Source organism: Pelodiscus sinensis, chromosome 17 (assembly GCF_049634645.1).
Source record: "Pelodiscus sinensis isolate JC-2024 chromosome 17, ASM4963464v1, whole genome shotgun sequence".
Classification (NCBI taxonomy): domain Eukaryota; kingdom Metazoa; phylum Chordata; order Testudines; family Trionychidae; genus Pelodiscus; species Pelodiscus sinensis.
In genome coordinates, this window is record NC_134727.1 from 35,657,102 (window position 1) to 35,675,876 (window position 18,775).

Genomic DNA, 18,775 nt, shown 5'->3' on the forward strand with positions numbered 1-18,775 from the left:
GTTGATACAACCTAGAATCATATTTGCTTTTTTTGCAACAGCATCACACTGTTGACTCATATTCAACTTGTGGTCCACTATGACCCCTAGATCCCTTTCCGCCATGCTCCTTCCTAGACAGTCGCTTCCCATCTTGTATGTATGGAACTGATTGTTCCTTCCTAAGTGGAGCACTCTGCATTTCTCCTTATTAAACCTCATCCTGTTTACCTCTGACCATTTCTCTAACTTGCTAAGGTCATTTTGAATTATGTCCCTATCCTCCAAAGAAGTTGCAACCCCACCCAGTTTGGTATCATCTGCAAACTTAATAAGAGTACTCTCTATCCCAATATCTACATCATTGATGAAGATATTGAATAGTACGGGTCCCAAAACAGACCCTTGAGGAACTCCACTTGTTATCCCTTTCCAGCAGGATTTAGAACCGTTAACAACAACTCTCTGACTACGGTTATCCAGCCAATTATGCACCCACCTTATCGTGGCCCTATCTAAGTTATATTTGCCTAGTTTATCAATAAGAATATCATGCGAGACCGTATCAAATGCCTTACTAAAGTCTAGGTATATGACATCCACCGCTTCTCCCTTATCCACAAGGCTCGTTATCTTTTCAAAGAAAGCTATCAGATTAGTTTGGCATGACTTGTTCTTCACAAACCCATGCTGGCTATTCCCTATCACTTTATTACTTTCCAAGTGTTTGCATACGATTTCCTTAATTACCTGCTCCATTATCTTCCCTGGGACAGACGTTAAACTGACCGGTCTATAATTTCCTGGGTTGTTCTTATTCCCCTTTTTATAGATGGGCACAATATTTGCCCTTTTCCAGTCTTCTGGAATCTCCCCTGTCTGCCATGATTTTTCAAAGATCATAGCTAAAGGCTCAGATACCTCCTCTATCAGCTCCTTGAGTATCCTGGGATGCATTTCATCAGGACCTGGTGACTTGCTGACATCTAACTTTCCTAAGTGATTTTTAACTTGTTCTTTGTGTATCCTATCTTCTAAACTTACCCTCTCTCTGCTTGTATTCACTACGTTAGGCACACCTCCAGACTTCTCGGTGAAGACCGAAACAAAGAAGTCATTGAGCATCTCCGCCATTTCCAAGTTCCCTGTTACTGCTTCTCCCTCCTCGCTAAGCAGTGGGCCTACCCTGTCCTTGGTCTTCCTCTTGCTTTTAATGTATTTATAAAAGGTCTTCTTGTTTCCCTTTATGCCTGTAGCTAGTTTGATCTCATTTTGTGCCTTTGCCTTTCTAATCTTGCCCCTGCATTCCCGTGTTGCTTGCCTATATTCCTCCTTTGTTAGTTGTCCTAGTTTCCATTTTTTATATGACTCCTTTTTTATTTTGAGATCATGCAAGATCTCCTTGTTAAGCCAAGCTGGTCTTTTGCCATATTTTCTATCTTTCCTACACAGCGGAATTGTTTGCTTTTGGGCCCTTAACAACGTCCCTTTGAAATACTTCCAACTCTCCTCAGTTGTTTTTCCCTTCAGTCTTGCTTCCCATGGGACCTTACCTACAAGTTCTCTGAGCTTATCAAAATCTGCCTTCCTGAAATCCATAACCTCAATTGTGGTGGTCTCCCTTCTACCTTTCCTTAAGATCATGAACTCTATTATTTCGTGATCACTGTCCCCTATACTGTCTTCCACTTTCAAGTTCTCAACTAGTTCCTCCCTATTTGTTAAAACCAAATCCAGAACAGCTTCTCCTCTGGTAGCTTTTTCAACCTTCTGAAACAGAAAGTTGTCTCCAATGCAGTCCAGAAACTTATTGGATAGCCTGTGCCTCGCTGTGTTAGTTTCCCAACATATGTCTGGATAGTTGAAGTCCCCCATCACCACCAAATCTTGGGCTTTGGATAGTTTTGTTAATTGTTTAAAAAAGGCCTCATCCACCTCTTCCACCTGGCTAGGTGGCCTGTAGTAGACTCCTAGCATGATATCACCCTCGTTTTTTACCCCTTTTAGCTTAACCCAGAGACTCTCTACACAGCTATCTCCTACGTTCATCTCCACTTCAGTCCAAGTGTGTACATTTTTAATATACAAGGCAACCCCTCCTCCCTTTTTTCCCTGTCTGTCCTTCCTGAGCAAGCCGTACCCTTCCATACCAATATTCCAATCATGCGTCCCATCCCACCAGGTTTCTGTAATACCAATGATATCATAGTTGTATTTATTGGTTAGCAATTCCAGTTCTTCCTGCTTATTACCCATACTTCTCGCATTTGTATATAGGCATCTAAGATACTGATTTGATCTTGCCTCCCTGTTGTGCCCTGACCCTCCTTTCTCCTTGCCATTATAGGCCGTAGTCCCCCCCATTTCCAACCCATCTCCCAGTCCCGCACATTCAGCACTTACCTGTGGGCTTTGCTCACCTGCCCCCGACAAACCTAGTATGATAGAATTCTAATATGATAGAATTGGTCTTGAGATGAGCCTTGTTAGAAAACCAATGAAACATCTGTTCCTGTTGCCCATTTCCTCAAGTGTGTTTCCTTCAGAATAAACCAGTGTTGGCAATGGAAGAAAATACTTTGTGGGAAGGAAAATTTGGTGGGTGGATGAATGCTATTGTCTTGTCTGGCACAGTGTTTCACCCAGTACGTAACTGGTCCTATTTTCCCCCTTCAGATTAATAAACTAGTTGAGTATTACCAGCAGCTGGCTCAGAGAGAGAAGATAGAGCGGGACCGTAAGAAGCTGGTGCGACGCCGAAACTACATGCCATTAGCCTTTTCGGTGAGCTGGGACGGTGCTGCTCCTACAGTGAAGCACAGGAGCAGGGCTTCCTAAATGCCTCAGTTTTGAAGATTAGATGAAGAATAGGCCTGCTAGAAAAAGGGAGGAGCTCTATCAAGAAGGAATTGAAATAACCTATACTTAGGCATTCAGAATAATGGTGGGGAGGAGATCAATAATCTTCCTTCCATGCATTTCACTAGTTTCCACCCTCCCCACTTAATAATCCCTGAAGGATCTCGAAATCTACCGCACAGATGGTGCATAAAGTGATCAGCTCAGCTGGCTCTGCAATGCAGCTGCTTCTCATGTTGAGGCGATTGCAGTAGCTCTGCACCTGTGTGTTTTTTAAAGGATAGGAAGTATCTTTCTGTATAGAAACTATGTAGAGGGAGAGTAGACAGAACATGAATGCTAAAGTTGGAATTTAGCCAGGATACCAGAGTTAATTCTTCTCTGTATGGTTCATGTACTGAGGTTCATGAGATATTTGCCAACTGTCTTTCTAATGCAGGATTGACATGTATTATCCGCTAAAAGTCTTAACTGAAGTTGGGCTTAAGAATTTATTAAAACCCGAATCGTGCATTTATTGCAACTGCTAGAGAGAAGCTTACTTTGTTTAGCAGAATTTGCTTGCTACTTTTCGGTTAATTCTGTAACCAGCCTGCTCTGTGCATTTGCTCTTGTCTTATGGCTGCATTTTTTGTCTCCGTTGCTAACTGCTGCTTTTTTGGGCCCTCTTCACAGCAACACACAATACATGTAGTGGTAAGTCTCTTCCCGGGTTCTGCTAGTGTTAACTCTTGTAGTGCAAGTAAAAACCACTCATGTTAACAATAGTGTTTCTGAAGACTGGCATAGTTTCTTTTTAACATCATTTTGAGGTTCATTATAAAACTTGTATGTTAGTAACTTAGGTTTCTTTCTTTGTCCTTCAGACACACACATTTGAAAAATAGCACTTTCTGACGCATTGATAAGACACAGTCTCTGCATAGGCTAACACGGCTGCCCCGTATGAGTGTCAATAATAACTTCCTACCAATTAGCCCAACCCATCAGATGAAAATGTCTCATTTTAGCTCTAGGGGAAGCAAATTCTTACCAAATAGGATGAGCCTTGCAGCATTTCTCTGAAGTCCGGTTCTTTAGGCCTCTGCGGGTCCTCCACCTTTCACATCCCCTCTCCAGCTGAGATCTAGTAAGTCAATGAGCACCTCAGCTGTCCTGGCCCTTGGTGTTGCCATGTCTCGAGATAGGTGGCCAGGTCCTGTGTCATACAGAACTTTAATCTGTATTTCACTTTCTCCCGCTACTTCTGATGGCAGCGCAGAGTGTGTCAGTCTGTAACATGCTCGCTTTTACCCACTTCTTTAAAGCAAGTGAGCTGCCACATTCTACGCTAACTGTAGCTGAGTTGACTTCAAAAGTACAACCAAGTTCAGCATGTTGAAGTTGTTCAGTTAAGTAAAGAATTAAAGCTTGACAGTCTTTGACAATATACTTCTGCTCCCCCTTTCTTCCCTCCCCAAGTTATTTATACTTTACTAATAAGATGTAGCAGAGAAAACGTACAAACTGAGGAAACTCTTTCAGTTTGCTTTCATTTGCTTAGCACCTTATGCTCGTCACGCTGTCGCACACTCAGGTTTGCTGGAGGCTGTGTCCCGACGTCCAGCATATCTGGATTTGATGGTACTGTTTCCCTCCTTGTAGGACAAATACGGCCTTGGAACCAGACTCCAGCGTCAGAGGCCTGGGGCACCCATCAGTGCTCTTGCTGGACTCTCGTGAGTTTTCAACATTCAGTCCTTTGTAGGTGGGAGGGATGAAGGGGATAAATAGGGAAATAAAGAAATAGCTTCAGAGAGACGGATGAATTATCTGATAATATTGCAAAAGGGCTTTATCTCTAGAGTAGATGGAGAGATGTTAAATGCCAGGCAGAGGGAGTGGGATCTCTACTGACTCTCCAGGCTGTCACTCATCCAGGAACTTACTCCGCTGCAGGCCTGCCATCAGGGAGTGTAAAGGGGACAACTGCCATGGGGCCTAGTGATTCAAAAGGGCCTGAGGCTTCCAGCCACAGCTACTGTGGCAGCGGTGGCACCTGAAGCCCCTGGGTCTTTTAAATCGCACTGGAGTGCCAGGCAGCACTGAAGGGTTGTCAGGGGGAGGTTAGCCCCAGCCCCACCTCTTCCAGGCATGCGGAGGACCCCCCCATGCATTCCTTGCCCAAGGGCCTGGCAATTCTGTCGGCTGCCCTGCCATTCCTTTATACTGCAGAGATCTCTAATAGAAGCTAATGAAATGCAGTGATTGCATACTAGGGATGGTAAATATCGGTTAATTGAATAGTCAAGTAACCTCATGAATTCTTATTGGTTAGTCAACTATTCTATAGTCCCCGGGGGTGGGCCAGCAGCCAGTGCACTCCGGCCTCACTCCCAAGGAGCTTCCTGACACCCCGTGCTGCCTTCTCTGTATTTGAGGCAGCAGCGCGGGGTGCCAGGCAGGAGCTAGTCCACAAGAGGAGCCAGTTTAAAAACCATCTCCTTTCACCGACCGACTGCCTGTTGCCCCGTGCTGCTGCCTCCAATACAGAGGCAGCACTGCAAGGTGGCAGCATCCCCTTCTGGGGGGTGGGTGTCTGAGCTCCTGGACCCGGCACAAGTCGGAACTGTGCCAGGCTGCCTGCCCACCTAGCTCCTAATATACTTCAGATGCAGAGCTGCAGCAGGGGTAGGTCCTGGACCCGTCGCAAGCCAGAACTGGGCAGGGCTGCTGGCCAGCCTGCTAAAAGAATGACTGGTGGGGGCAGAGGGAATGCATTTCGTACAACGGCATGGGATAAGAGGGAGTCTCAGCTGCAATGCTGATTTTTTTTGTAGTGTAATCAGACAGTTTCTTATGGTGTAATATTTTCAGTTGTTAAATGTGTACCGTGTTCAGTGACTTGCTAATTTGTCTTCACTTTCCTCGCGTCAGCCTGAAAGAAGGAGAGGACCAGAAGGAGATAAAGATTGAGCCTGCTGATGCTGTAGAAGAAGTGGAACCGCTTCCTGAGGATTATTACACAAGACCCATAAATCTAACCGAGGGTAATGGCAGAACATTCCATTTTGTTTCATGTGCAGCTCTTCACCAGCTAATCGCCGGGAACAGCCTGGACATTGTCTGTGTTAAATGATCCTGAGGGGGGTTGTATTGTTTGCCTGGCTTTAAAAATTGCATTGTTGGAGGTGGTACAATGGTGCAACTAGTGAAGAATGATGAAACCTGGGGCTTTTTAAATGCTTGAGGTCAGACTTCATTGTCTAATAAGAAAAGTTGAAGCGAGAGTCTGAAAAGTCAGGACTGTCCTCTTGCATGTTTGTGATTCCGTTTTGTTAATGATTGGAATTTTTTTGGAAAACTGGCGACATTTGGAGGAGGAAAAGAGCTGACGTCCTCGTTAGTAATAACAGGAAATGAGGGAAATAGCTATGCTGTTAAGAAGACCTGGATGCTGAACTTTATAATATCCAGGGCTCGCCGAACCGCAGTGAGCCCCGCTTGCCAGCCGCGCTGTCCAACCCAGATGGCCCAAACCCGGCTCTTCCGGGTTACAATCTACTCGCTACAGGCGAGTAGATTGTGTAATTTGTCGAGCCCTGATAATAACAATGCTGCATTATTTTTGCATCACTTTTAAATAGTTCAGTTACACTCTTGGGTTGTTTATCTGGATTTCACCTCGACACGGAAGCATTTATGAATTGGCTGAGGAGCTGTCGGAGCACAACAGTCTAGCTTTTCTATTTTGAACACACTGCTGTGCTGTTTACACTTTATACCAAGTGTCCACCCTTTCTTCTTTCAAATCCATAACAGAAAATGTGTGTCAAGTCTGCACTGCTTTAGGAATAAACTTTCTTGGCAATCTGGTGCATGAGTCTGAACTGGGCAAAGTCCTTGGATCAGAGACTACTTCTGTTTTGTACACAGCACTGCTCCACTGCTTTGATAATGAAAAAGCTGAGGAAACTGTGTTTGCTCTGGGGTAGTAGAATTTTTCAAGGCTGTGATCAAGTGCTGTTTCCTATTCATGCTTAATAAATGTTGACTAGTCACTAAGGGTGTGTCTAGACTACAGGGTTTTGTCGACAAAAGTGGACTTTTGTCGACAAAACTATACCTGCGTCTACACTGCCGCTAAGTTCTGTCAACATAACGTCGACAGAACTCAGTAGTTTTGTCGACGGCTGTAAACTTCATTCTATGAGGAATAACGCCTTTTGTCGACAGAGTTCTGTCGACAGAAGGCGTTATTGCATCTACACTATCCTTTGCGTCTACACTGTGATGTCGACAAAGCGACTTGCTTTGTCGACAGAACTGGATGTCGTCTAGACGCTCTTTGTCGTCAGAAGCTTTGTCGACAGTATCTGTCGACAAAACTTCTGTCGACAAAAGCCTGTAGTCTAGACGTACCCAAAGTGGCTTTAGACATCTGGTCCCCAGTTTTATGGCAGGCTGTAGTTGATCATACCTATGTCTATAATCAGGGCTCGCCGAGTAGCGGCGAGCCTTGCTCACCAGCCGCATGGTTCTGCGCTCTGTGCCGGCTCTTCCGGGATGTAATGTACTTGCCACGGGCGAGTAGATTACACTATTTGTCGAGCCCTGTCTATAATGCCAGGACCTTGCTCTTTCTTTGCGTAACTCTCCTATCTTTACATTCATGTGCTACTGGAACTGTTCATATTTTTGGTCAGGGCAATAGCGGAATTACTGGAAGAGTGCTGTAAAGTTTCTTCAATGTAGAAAAGTGTCTGGTGATCTCAAACATACCGCAGGATTGAGTGAGACTCTGGCTTAGCAGCAGTTGAGAACTGACGTTGCATTTTTGTTTTTCTATGTGTACACAGTGACAACCCTGCACCAGCGTCTTCTACAGCCTGACTTCCAGCCAATCTGCGCTTCCCAGCTCTACCCGCGCCATAAGCACCTTCTGATCAAACGCTCGCTGCGCTGTCGGGTAAGTAACTGGATACATAGAGAACATTTCCCTCCACTTTGAAATCCTAACCTGTGGGGCTTTGTCTACACTCGCAGCTTCTTGCGTGAGTAATATGCAAATGAGGCAAAGCGTGGAATATCGCCAAGCCTCATTTGCATATTGAATGAGCCACCATTTTTTTCAGAAGAGGCTCTTGCGCAAGAAGGAACGTCTACACTACTCCTTCTTGCACAAGAAAAACCCTCTTGCACAATGCCGTTCTTCCTGCAGTGTAGACGCTCCTTCTTGCGCAAGAGCCTCTTCTGAAAAAAATGGCAGCTCATTCGGTATGCAAATGAGGCTTAGCAATATTCCATGCTTAGCCTCATTTGCATATTACTCGCACAAGAAGCTGTGAGTGTAGACATAGCCTGGGAGGGGGGCACTGGATAACTAACTTGCAACTGCACATTGTCTCTGAAAGCTCCAGCCTGCAAAGTGGTAAAGGTTCATGAAATAAGCAAACGCCCATCAACCAACTAGATCAGGTCCTGGGGAAGCGTAGTAAGACCACTGCACCTGTGGGGTAGCATGAGGCAATGGCTGGAGCAGGGGTGGGCAAGACAGTGTCCGTGAGCTGGATCCGACCCACCAAGCTGTTTGATCTGACCCGCCCTGCCCCCAGGCCGATGAAAACCCGAGGACTGGAGAGGAGCGTGAAGTCTCCTCCTGCCATCAAGGACATGTCATATCTAGAGCTGGCAGTTCTGTCTAGGAGCCGCGTGCCCCTAGTAGGGCTGGAGGGTGGGGAGAAAGACATCATGTGCTCCCCCATCCCGAGCTAATCTGGGTCTGTGGGTGGAGGAGCATGCAGTGTTTCCTGATCCCGCCTCTTCTGCCCAAGGCCCCACCCCTTTCTGGGGCGACCACTTACAAAATTTGTGAAGTGGTCCCCCTTTAAAAATTATTGACCACCCCTGAGCTGGAGACGAAGGACCAGATTTTTGAACATGTTTCAGTGCTAAAAGGCACTTCTAGTGATGTCTTGCTTAGGCACATCTGAAAATCCTTCTAGGCATCTGTTTGCATCTTTATGAACTTAAATACCTTTGAAAACATGGTCTTACATGTTTTAACTAGCTGTGTGATGGCATTAGAGCACACTGCTTGGGAGTACCTCAAATGGCTGGTGCTATAGAACAATGTTTTGTTTTAAAAAAAACAGCTAGAAAGCCAAACGTAGTCAACAAATGCAGTGTTGGTGAGCACTGATATGACCCTGTGCAGAACACTGATTCTCTTTGAATATGGCCTGCAAGCAGATGTTTCAAACAGTGTCCCAACAGAAAGAAAGAGGGCTGAGCACAGGCACAGAAATGAGAGAGCCTTGAATTCGTCTCCTGGTTCAACTGTTGATTCACGATAAGGCCTAGGGCAACACACCTGCCTTTGCATCTGGCACTGGGGGATAATCTTTATCTAACTTCCAGAAAAGCGGAGGATTAATTAGTTAATATTTGTAGAGCACTTTGAAGTGTATCAAAGTGCTGTGTGTTATCAACAACCAATAGAGTACGGTTACATTTCATCGGAAGGGAGGGGTTGCAGGAACTCTAGTGCAGACTTGTGATGCGATTGTAACCTTGCATCGTGTAGTTCAGTGATGTGCAGACTGAGGCTCTCAAGCCACAAGTGGCTCTTTAATGTGTGTCATGTGGCTCTTTGCAGCATGAGATATTAAAACACTGTGCAACTATAACCCTGCACACCTGGTGGGTGTAGTTCACTCTCATGTAGTGGTGCTTAGACCACTTACAGTGGAGAGATAAGAACCAGGGAGCTCTACAGTCTAAGCTGAGATCTAGCTGGTTTTATAGTTAAAGTTGTAGAGGTTCCTACACTAAGCTCTAGAGGTTCCAAGTTCAAATCCACCCAGTGGTGGTTACGCAACCTAATTATTAACCAGTCTAAGTTACTAACCAATCAAATGTTTTTATTAACTACAATTGATTACTAATACTTGGCCAGTCATTTTGCTGTGAGAATAGCATAATAGCATAGGGGTGTGTATATAATGAAATGCTTCCCCGTCATACTAAGTGTGGCACTATAGTGCAATAGTAAATTAAACCATGATTTCACATGACTGTGGCTCATTTGAGGTAATGCTGATCACTAATTTGTCTCCTCAACCACTGAGGTCGGAGTATCACTAATGTAGTTGCGTGTCCCTTCTGTTTTTTTGGAGAGGGGAGAGAATTCAAGTTCTTAGATTTTCAGGATAGAAATGGACCTTTTCAGTTTCAGAATTTCGACCAGCCCGGACCAGATTCACTAGATCCTTAGGCTGACAGAATTAGTAACTGGAACATCCAAATTATGGCACTTGCAGTTCTTATTCTTCACAGTGAGGCTGTACACTGTGCTTGTTTTGGCCATGTGTAAAATATCTTTTCTGTTTTAGAAATGTGAACATAATCTGAGTAAACCAGAATTCAATCCAACGTCAATCAAATTCAAAATCCAACTGGTTGCTGTGTAAGTATGATGGGAATGGAGGCTGGGTGGGAGGAGCAGTATCTTACTGTGTGTTAACATCTAGTTAAAACCCTGTCTTCTTTTAGGCCTAGCAATGATCTTGATGTCAAAAATTCAGAAAAAAACTGGGAGTGTAAAAAGTAACCCAGTAACTGACGCTAGCTGTGGACACATGGTGGACATGCAGTGTTTCCTTGAATAACCCAGGAAAAAAATGTAGGTTGTCTGCAGTGTCTGGAGAGAGAGTTGCCAAAGATTAAGTAGATCTACAAGCACCATCTATGAAAAATGGTGGCACACATTGTTCTCTTTTCATGCCTCAGCCTTGAGATGTCATCTAGGTGGCATTGTGGAAATGAACACAGAAGCCGTCCACATAAACAGGTTTCAGGTAGAATCCATAGCTTTCAGGGACAATTACAGCTTCTTGTGGTTTTTGTTTTGTTTTTGTTTTTGTTTTGTTTTTTAATTCCCTGGAGGGTTCTAGGGATGCTACAACAGTTAACTAGTTAAAAGTTAGCACCTAACCAGTTAACTGTTTAAACTTCAGGGCTGCCATCTAGCCCCACCGCAGCTATGGAGTCTTGCCACAGCCTTGAGATCCTGCTGTAGCTAGGGGGTCCCGCCACCCGGCCTGCTAGCCCTCCATGGCTGGGGCTGCTCCACCCCGGCACAGCTGACCACCCCTGAAGTTCACCCACAAGGGCCGGTTAACCAGTAAACATAGCTGTAAGCCTCATGCATATCGGCTAACTGTTTAGTATCTCTAGAGGGTATATATTCGGAGGTTATTCTCAATGCAGTATCAGTAGGGGCTCTCTCAGAACTTGGCTGTACAGTACCTCTTTAAAGCATGTGATCTTAACGTTAGTTAAAAACTCCCTTTAAAACGTTGCAGACCAACATTAAATTACAAAATCATTTAACTTCACATCCACTAATATGATCTATACCATCAAATACCAGCAATGTCCCGCTGCAGTGTATCTTGGCCAAACTGGACAGTCTCTACGGGAAAGAATTAATGGACACAAATCAGATATCCGAAAAGGCAATACACAAAAATCTGTTGGAGAACACTTTAATCTTCCTGGACACTCATTAATGGAGCTCCAAGTCATGTTTTGTTTCAGACCAATTTCACAAGCCAAATACACAGAGAAGGGTTGGAACTTAACTTCATTCACAAGTTTCATTCTTATGCAAATGGTATAAACAGGGATATCCCATGGCTCCTCCCACATTATCTTCCACATCTTAATGACTTAACCAACCAAACAATGAAGGTGCTAATGATTCTTTTCAGCCTCTTGTAACTATTTAGTCTTTAAGGTGCTACTAGACTGTTTGTTTGTTTTAGTTTTTCCTGTTACATACTAACTAGGCTACCTCTCTGAAGCTTATCTACTCTCTCTCTCCCCCCCACCGCTTTTCCCCCCTCCTTTTTCCCTTTTTTTCCTTCTCTTTCCCTCCCCTCCCCTCCTCTCCCCCCCCCCCCCCCCAATTTATTCTTGGATCTGGACTTCTAACACTCCGGTCATCTGAAGAAGTGGGTTGTGCCCACGAAAGCTCATGATCCCATCTACATGTTTTGTTAGTCTTTAAGGTGCCACTAGATTATTTGTTGATTTTTAAGTTTTAACATTAAGTTCTTTGAAATTCCACTTCCCCCTTTAATGTACCAAATGAAAGGCAATTCACTAAGAGTTTAAACATCTTGAAAAAAAGCAAATTAGCTCTTGTTTACAAAAATAAGGATGCCCTTGCTCTTTGTAGGGCACTGGCCGTTGCCTGTTCTGTATAACCCCTTTGCAACGTATGATTTTAAACCAACGGAAGTCTGTGGCCTCACCACATCAGTTAAGGATCTTCCCCTATAGGTGGGCTCTTGGCAGAGCTGAGAGCCAGTTCACATTTGTGTCTTTCATTTGCAGCAACTACATCCCTGAGGTGAGGATTATGTCCATTCCCAACCTGCGCTACATGAAGGTCAGTGCTCCTCTTTTCTGACCCCCTTCAGGGTGGACAGTAGAGTGCATGTTGAGCCCTCAGTGTTTTTCAAAAGGTCCTTTGGCAGGATGAGGGACTAGGCTTGTTGATGGCATTAACTTCCTGTATCTCATAGTTACGTGGAACGGAGTTAAACAGCAGCTATGGCAGTTCAGAGAAGGCACCATAACCAAGGGGTGGCAAGATCTGTCTCTGGTGTGCCTTATCTTGGGATGGGATAGGGTGGGGAAAGAGTCTCCAATGAGTGGACTGTGGTATGTTCCGATAGTGGTGAATGTCACAGATGTACTGGTATGTTGGGAACAGGAGTAAATTCCTAGCATACATTTTCATTCTCTAAACTTGTAATAGAGAGCTGGAAGTGCCCCTTATAAGTGTAGCCGGGCATAGCAACCCTGCATCCCATGAGGACGATGGATGGTGTAGGTCACAGGAGTAGTCTGTAGATCTTCATGGCGTTAATGTGACATAGTTTTGAAGGCAACATCAGTCAGCCTGAAGTCAGCTCTCCAAGGGTCAAAGCTGCTTTCTCAGTGTCATTCGTCAACTATGTGCCCTGCCTTTGTATCTCACCAGGAGAGCCAAGTTCTTCTGACTCTGACCAATCCAGTGGAAAACCTCACCCACGTTACCCTGATGGAGTGTGAGGAGGGAGACCCCGATAACATCAACAGCACTGCTAAGGTAGTGCACCTTCTTGCTGTACAATTTGAAACGCAAAGGCCTATTCCAGCATTCTCAGCTTTCCTATGGGCTGGGTTAAGGCGCACCCAATTTCTCATAAGCTACAGGAGGCATCGTTTACCTCAGTTCGAGCCAAGTCTCGCACTCATTTGGTGGGAGATTCAAATATTAAACCTACTAGTGCTTTAATATCATCATTATACGGTTTTGAGAACAGTTGTAAACACCTTCAACGTGTTCGTGATCAGGGTCCGTAACTCAGAAGAGGTAACTTTCTAATCCAAGGGAACAGTGTGGTAGGGACCATTTGATAAGGAGGAAACAGAAAGGGTGGAGGAAAACCAGAGGACTCTTCTCTTCTCCCTCTGTGGTAGGGATGTTAAATATCGGTTAATTGAATAGTTGATTAACCTCATGAATTCTTATCAGTTACCCGACTATTCTATAGTCCTCAGGGGTAGGGCCAGCAGCCAGTGCGCTCTGGCCCTACTCCCAAGTTGCCCCTGCCACTCCACACTGCTGCCTCTGTATCAGAAGCAGCAGCACGGGGTGCCAGGTGGGAGCTGGTCCATGAGGGGAGCCAGTTTAAAAACCAGATCCCCATGCGGACTGGCCACCTATTGCTCCGTGCTGCTGCCTCTGATACAGCTCCTAATACACTTTACATGGAAAGCTGCAGCATGGTAGGTCCTGGACCCGTCGCAAGCCAGGACTGAGTCGTGCTGCTGGCCAGCTGCTAAAAAATGTACTGGCAGGGATGCGGGGGGAATGCGTGTAGTCTATAGCATTAACCTATAAGCTTTTGCTTACTGGTTAATCGACTATACTCTTATATCCCTGCTTGGGGGTGCCCTCTGGCTTGATGAGCATTCAGAAGGGAGTGCCTGGCTGCTGTGCAGGCGTTGGGATGTGTTTGAGCACTGCCCTTCTCCATGTCCATGTCTTGCAGGTGGTGGTTCCTCCCAAGGAGCTAATCCTAGCTGGCAAAGATGCTGCAGCAGAATATGATGAGTTGGCCGAACCTCAGGACTTTCAAGATGACCCTGAGTGAGTTTTCCATCTTTCATTTGTGCGGGATAGCTTGGCACGTAGAACTTGCTTATATTCCGCCACTTCCTCTTCTGTTTCTCAGCACGTCGGCTTTTGTCCAGCTTGAGCAAAGCGGAATGTCTGGTTTTCCTGTCTGCGGTATGGGTTGTCCTGAACCCGTTCCCGTCTCGATAGGTTGTGCGTTGTCATGGCACCTTTCAGATTGAAAGCAGCTGTGCCAGCTGCCGGCTCTCTAAAGCATGCTAGCTTTCCAAGCAGTGTGTACACCACTAGAAATCACATCGCTGTGATTTGGTGGTAAAATAACCCTGAGATCTACCCAGACCTTGGCTGCTCTAATACTCTGCTTATTTCTTTGCAGCATTGTGGCCTTCAGAAAGGCCAACAAGGTGGGAGTTTTCATCAAGGTCGCTCCACAGAAAGAAGAGGGCGAAGTGACCGTGAGCTTTAAGATGAAGCACGAGTTTAAAAATCTTGCCGCTCCAATCCGCCCCAGTGAGGAGGGCGATCAGAGTTCTGAGATCATCTGGCTCACCCATCATGTGGAGCTCAGCCTTGGCCCGTTGCTCCCATAACGGCTTCCAACAGCTGGGTCCAAAAGGTGGCCATGGGATTGACTCTTTTGCCGTGACAGAATGCATCCTGTTGAAATGGTTTGGGAAACCTCCTTTGTGATGTAGACACGTGCCACACATTCCAGCCAAGAAAGGAGGAGGAGGTTGCATGGGCGCAGGGAAGGGAAATAAGCTGTTGGATGATTTGATCTGCTCTCTTTAATGCCAACTGTGTGAGTCTGTGGCTTTCTCACACCACCACATGCTTGTTTAACTTACCGCACAAAGTTCAGCACAGAGAAGGCCATCACTAGACCTGTGTTAGCCCTTGCTGAGGTCACATTAGCATTGCCAACAAAAATGCCCAAACCTTTACGCCGGCTTTCCTCTTCTCCAGATCAGTCCCATGAAGCCGATATTAAATACTCCGCAGAACAAACCCTTTCTCTGGTACTTGTAGCCTGCAATTAGTGAGCAAACATTCCAGAGCTCTTTTCTCTTCTGTTGCAGGAGCCATCTGTTGCAGCAGCATGATACACTCGTCTCTTCTTTCCAGCTCCTATTAGACTCTCAATTTTTCTTTAGCCCCAGGCACTCACAGGTGTAACTGTTTGGGGGTTTATCCCCCTTGACTAAAAATAATGCTTTGCTCTATAGACCCCGTTTGGGAGGCAATGGATCTTAAGAATGTATGTGCCTCTTGAGATGAAATGCAGCATATTATAGCTCATGTGGGCTTGGTTAACAGTTTATGTCATCTTAAATCTGCGTTGGATCATGGAGGTTATGATGCATGGCACTCTAGGATAGGTAGGAGATGGTCAGTAGGTCACTGAAGAGAAAATACTGCTGCTTCACATTTTATTGAGACTAGGACACTACTGAATGCAATTTTTACATCCAGTAAGTTATTTTTAATGGCGAAATCAACCAAAGAATGACCGCTCAGATCGTTGCAGTAGACACACAACTTTTAAGGGTTCAGGAGCAAGCTCAGTGTGTTTACCAGTGACTTGGAAAAAAATAGCTGTAGGCTTCTGGAGCAGGAAAAATGTGAAGATCAGATTATCTAGCCCTCTGCACTAGAAGTATATGCTTACCATAACCTAAGCATAACTTATGTGCTGTCATGAAGCTTATGTTGGCCCTTACTCAGACCTAAAAGCAGTTACAAACAGCTGTCCGTGATTCTGGTTGTAATGTGCCACCATTACCACTATCTACAGTGTTACAGTGCAAACAGCACAGGAGTTCTTTTTTTCAGTTGCTCTTTGTTAAAAGCAGGAACCTTTATCAAACCTCTCCCTGACTGAGCGACAAAGGCAGGCTACAAAAATCTTTATCTTGGGGCTTTGACACACATCCTGGAGATGACCAAGTGGCCATCAAGCCCTTCCAGATGTGCTCTGTGTGGTTTGATAAGGAACATGTCTACTGTAGATGGCTCTGCTGTTCTGTAGTGTAAAATGTGTGACATCTGGGAGAGGAGAAAAATGCGTCATTTTATCTTAGGGTGTGTCTAGACTACATGCCTCCGTCGACGGAGGCATGTAGATTAGCCAGATCGGCAGAGGGAAATGAAGCCGCGATTAAAATAATCGCGGCTTCATTTAAATTTAAATGGCTGCCCCGCTCTGCCGATCAGCTGTTTGTCGGCAGATCGGGGCAGTCTGGATGTGCCGCGTCGTCAAAGAAGCCTTTCTTGATCGGCACAGGTATGCCTCGTGAAACCAGGTTTACCTGTGCCGATCAAGAAAGGCTTCTTTGTCGACGCGGCGTGTCCAGACTGCCCCGATCTGCCGACAAACAGCTGATCGGCAGAGCGGGGCAGCCATTTAAATTTAAATCATGCCGCGATTATTTTAATCGAGGCTTCATTTCCCTCTGCCGATCTGGCTAATCTAAATGCCTCCGTCGACGGAAGCATGTAGTTTAGACGTACCCTTAGTGAAATAATAGTGCAGTGACTAGATGGGGGCACCGTGGCATGCAGGAGCTTTACCCTTTTTGTGTCCGGAGGCAGTCAAATGGACCTGCATCCTCTGGGACAACCTTTGGGAAGGAGCTGCATCTTGTCTGTTCATGAGTGCAATGGGTATCTCAGCAGAGAGGGGCTTAATGTTTACAAAGTTGCGTAGATGATACACAGATGTACAGCATGAGCTTGTGTAGCCAGTATTTATTCATAATTGTGTAGTGTTAATAAGTGTCTGCTACTGTTATGTAACCAAATAACACGTAAGCTTGGGTTGAGTTTTCCTCAGTAGCCAAAGTAACTGGCAAATGATCAACACTAACTATCAAAGCCACCTTTTCCAAGCTCGTTTTTGGCTGGCTGGCTGATACTTTCAAACTGGAGTTGTGAAAACGAGTTCACTACTTGTAGCTGAGTTTAGAGCTGAGATGGTGCTCTACTGAGCTACACAAGAAAGGCTCTTTAGCATCTGGTTAATGCTACAGAGAAACCAGATTTGTTTTGGTGCTTGAAAAGTGAAGGGCACAGTGGCTTTGAATGGCTTAACTAATCTAGTGAATTTCTTTTCCCTTAAAAGCTTATAGGAGATGAGAATAACTTTAGCTGTTTTCCATGGATAGTTCTGCAAAAACATCTCACTTGTTCCCTGGGGAACAATGGAAGCATTCTGCCTTTATCAATGTTAACTCCATTAATGACAGATTGTGTTGCCTTTTAGTTTAATTTATGTAGTGAACTTGAAATAAATAAAGCAGATGAAGCTGATATATTTTTTTATCTTGTGCAATAGTAGTACTGAAAATGCAGAGTGAACACTAATGCTCAAGGCGCATATCAGGTAGGGATTGTTCCACCAGTTTACACAAGGGCTAAATTCCTACCGCAGGGATTGATTGACTTCTCAAAGGCTGTAAGAGTGTCAGCAGTGGGGCTGGAATCAAGTGCTGCAGCCTGCAAATCCCATGCTCACGACTGGATTATGCTATCTCTCTGCTGTTTGTAAAGGAGTTCAGTATTGTCTCAAACGAAGTATTCCCAAACCAGACCAAAAGGTGAAATTGTCAGTATGGGTTACTCCTTTGCCACTCCTAATCTGCACTTCTATGCTACCCATGAAGTATAAATCTCTCCCCCTGGTATGTAACCTCTTAAATCCTGGATTTCAGCAATTTAGCCCTCCAGTTTAAGTTTAGCTGTGGACTCCAAATAGGATTTACAGATGACAAGCTGTAATGGGTTTTGAATGTCCTCCACTTCAGAGGGAGCTGTCTGTGTACATACTGTCCAACGGATTGCAAGAGATCACCAGCACAAAGCACCGATAATTCTATCAAACCAGGAGTGTAAGAGCATTTAGAAACGAGTGGTCCTGCGGCCCCTTAAAGACAGAAATATATAGGATCATGAGCTTTTGTGCATAAACCCACTTCACCGGATGAGTTGGAGTGGCAATAACAGAATCCCAGATGTATATAGAACAGAAAAAGCAGTTAATTGTAGAACCTGCCTTAATGTAGTTAATTAAGTGGGCTCCCATTCTTCATTTTATATGTGAAAATTCGAATGTCAAAGGCAGAGGAAATTAGCTTTGTAACGTGATAACCAGTTAATGTTTTTATTCAAGCTCAGGGTAACAGTGTCACAATTGTAAATGAATTCCAGTTCAGCCGTCTCTGTAACTGGGTAGTGAAATTCCTTTGTAGAAGAGTGGCTATTTTTAAATCCATGATTCAGGGTCTGAGGAGGTTAAAATGTTCCCCTACAGGTTTGTGTGTGTTACTATCCCTGTTGTCTGATTTCTCCATTTATCCTTTGGTGCAGAAACTGTCCGGTATGGCCAATGTACATGGCAGAGAGGCATTGCTGGCACTTGATGGCATATATCATATTGGAGGCTATGCAGTTGTAGAGTCCATGATGTTGTGGCTTGTGTGGTTACAAACAAGTTTATGATGGACAGGAGCAGAGTTAAGATGGTTCCTTAACTCTCTTATTTCCAAAATTTCAAAGTTTTCCTCTACAGAAGCTAACAGGATCGAGGCCTATTCGTTAAACTGACAGACCACGTCAACCTTAGCCCCAGTTGGCTGAAGAATTTGGCTGGAAATACTTTTTTTTCTTAAGTATGAGGGAAAAATTGAGGTTGCCCCACTTTGCCCTTGAATGTAAGAACACAAGAATGTCCATCCTGTGTGACATAGGCACCAACTCTGGGTG

The 18,775-nt window shown here is 44.9% G+C and overlaps 1 protein-coding gene across 3 annotated transcripts in view; it reads left to right on the forward strand.

Annotated features, from left to right (window-relative positions):
* Positions 1 to 17,323, forward strand: part of DCTN4 (dynactin subunit 4) — a 27,103-nt gene extending 9,780 nt beyond the window's left edge. For 2 of the 3 annotated variants that reach the window (XM_075900565.1, XM_075900566.1), the window contains exons 5-13: positions 2,656 to 2,763; positions 4,483 to 4,556; positions 5,755 to 5,867; positions 7,677 to 7,786; positions 10,212 to 10,285; positions 12,220 to 12,274; positions 12,872 to 12,979; positions 13,929 to 14,026; positions 14,391 to 16,178. In XM_075900565.1, the coding sequence (XP_075756680.1) occupies positions 2,656 to 2,763; positions 4,483 to 4,556; positions 5,755 to 5,867; positions 7,677 to 7,786; positions 10,212 to 10,285; positions 12,220 to 12,274; positions 12,872 to 12,979; positions 13,929 to 14,026; positions 14,391 to 14,604 (954 nt within the window). In that variant the 3' untranslated portion in view covers positions 14,605 to 16,178. Of the gene's footprint in view, positions 1 to 2,655; positions 2,764 to 4,482; positions 4,557 to 5,754; positions 5,868 to 7,676; positions 7,787 to 10,211; positions 10,286 to 12,219; positions 12,275 to 12,871; positions 12,980 to 13,928; positions 14,027 to 14,390; positions 16,179 to 16,507 lie in introns of those variants that run through there. The other variant, XR_012896396.1, reaches the window with a different exon arrangement.
* Positions 17,324 to 18,775: the final 1,452 nt, after the last annotated feature.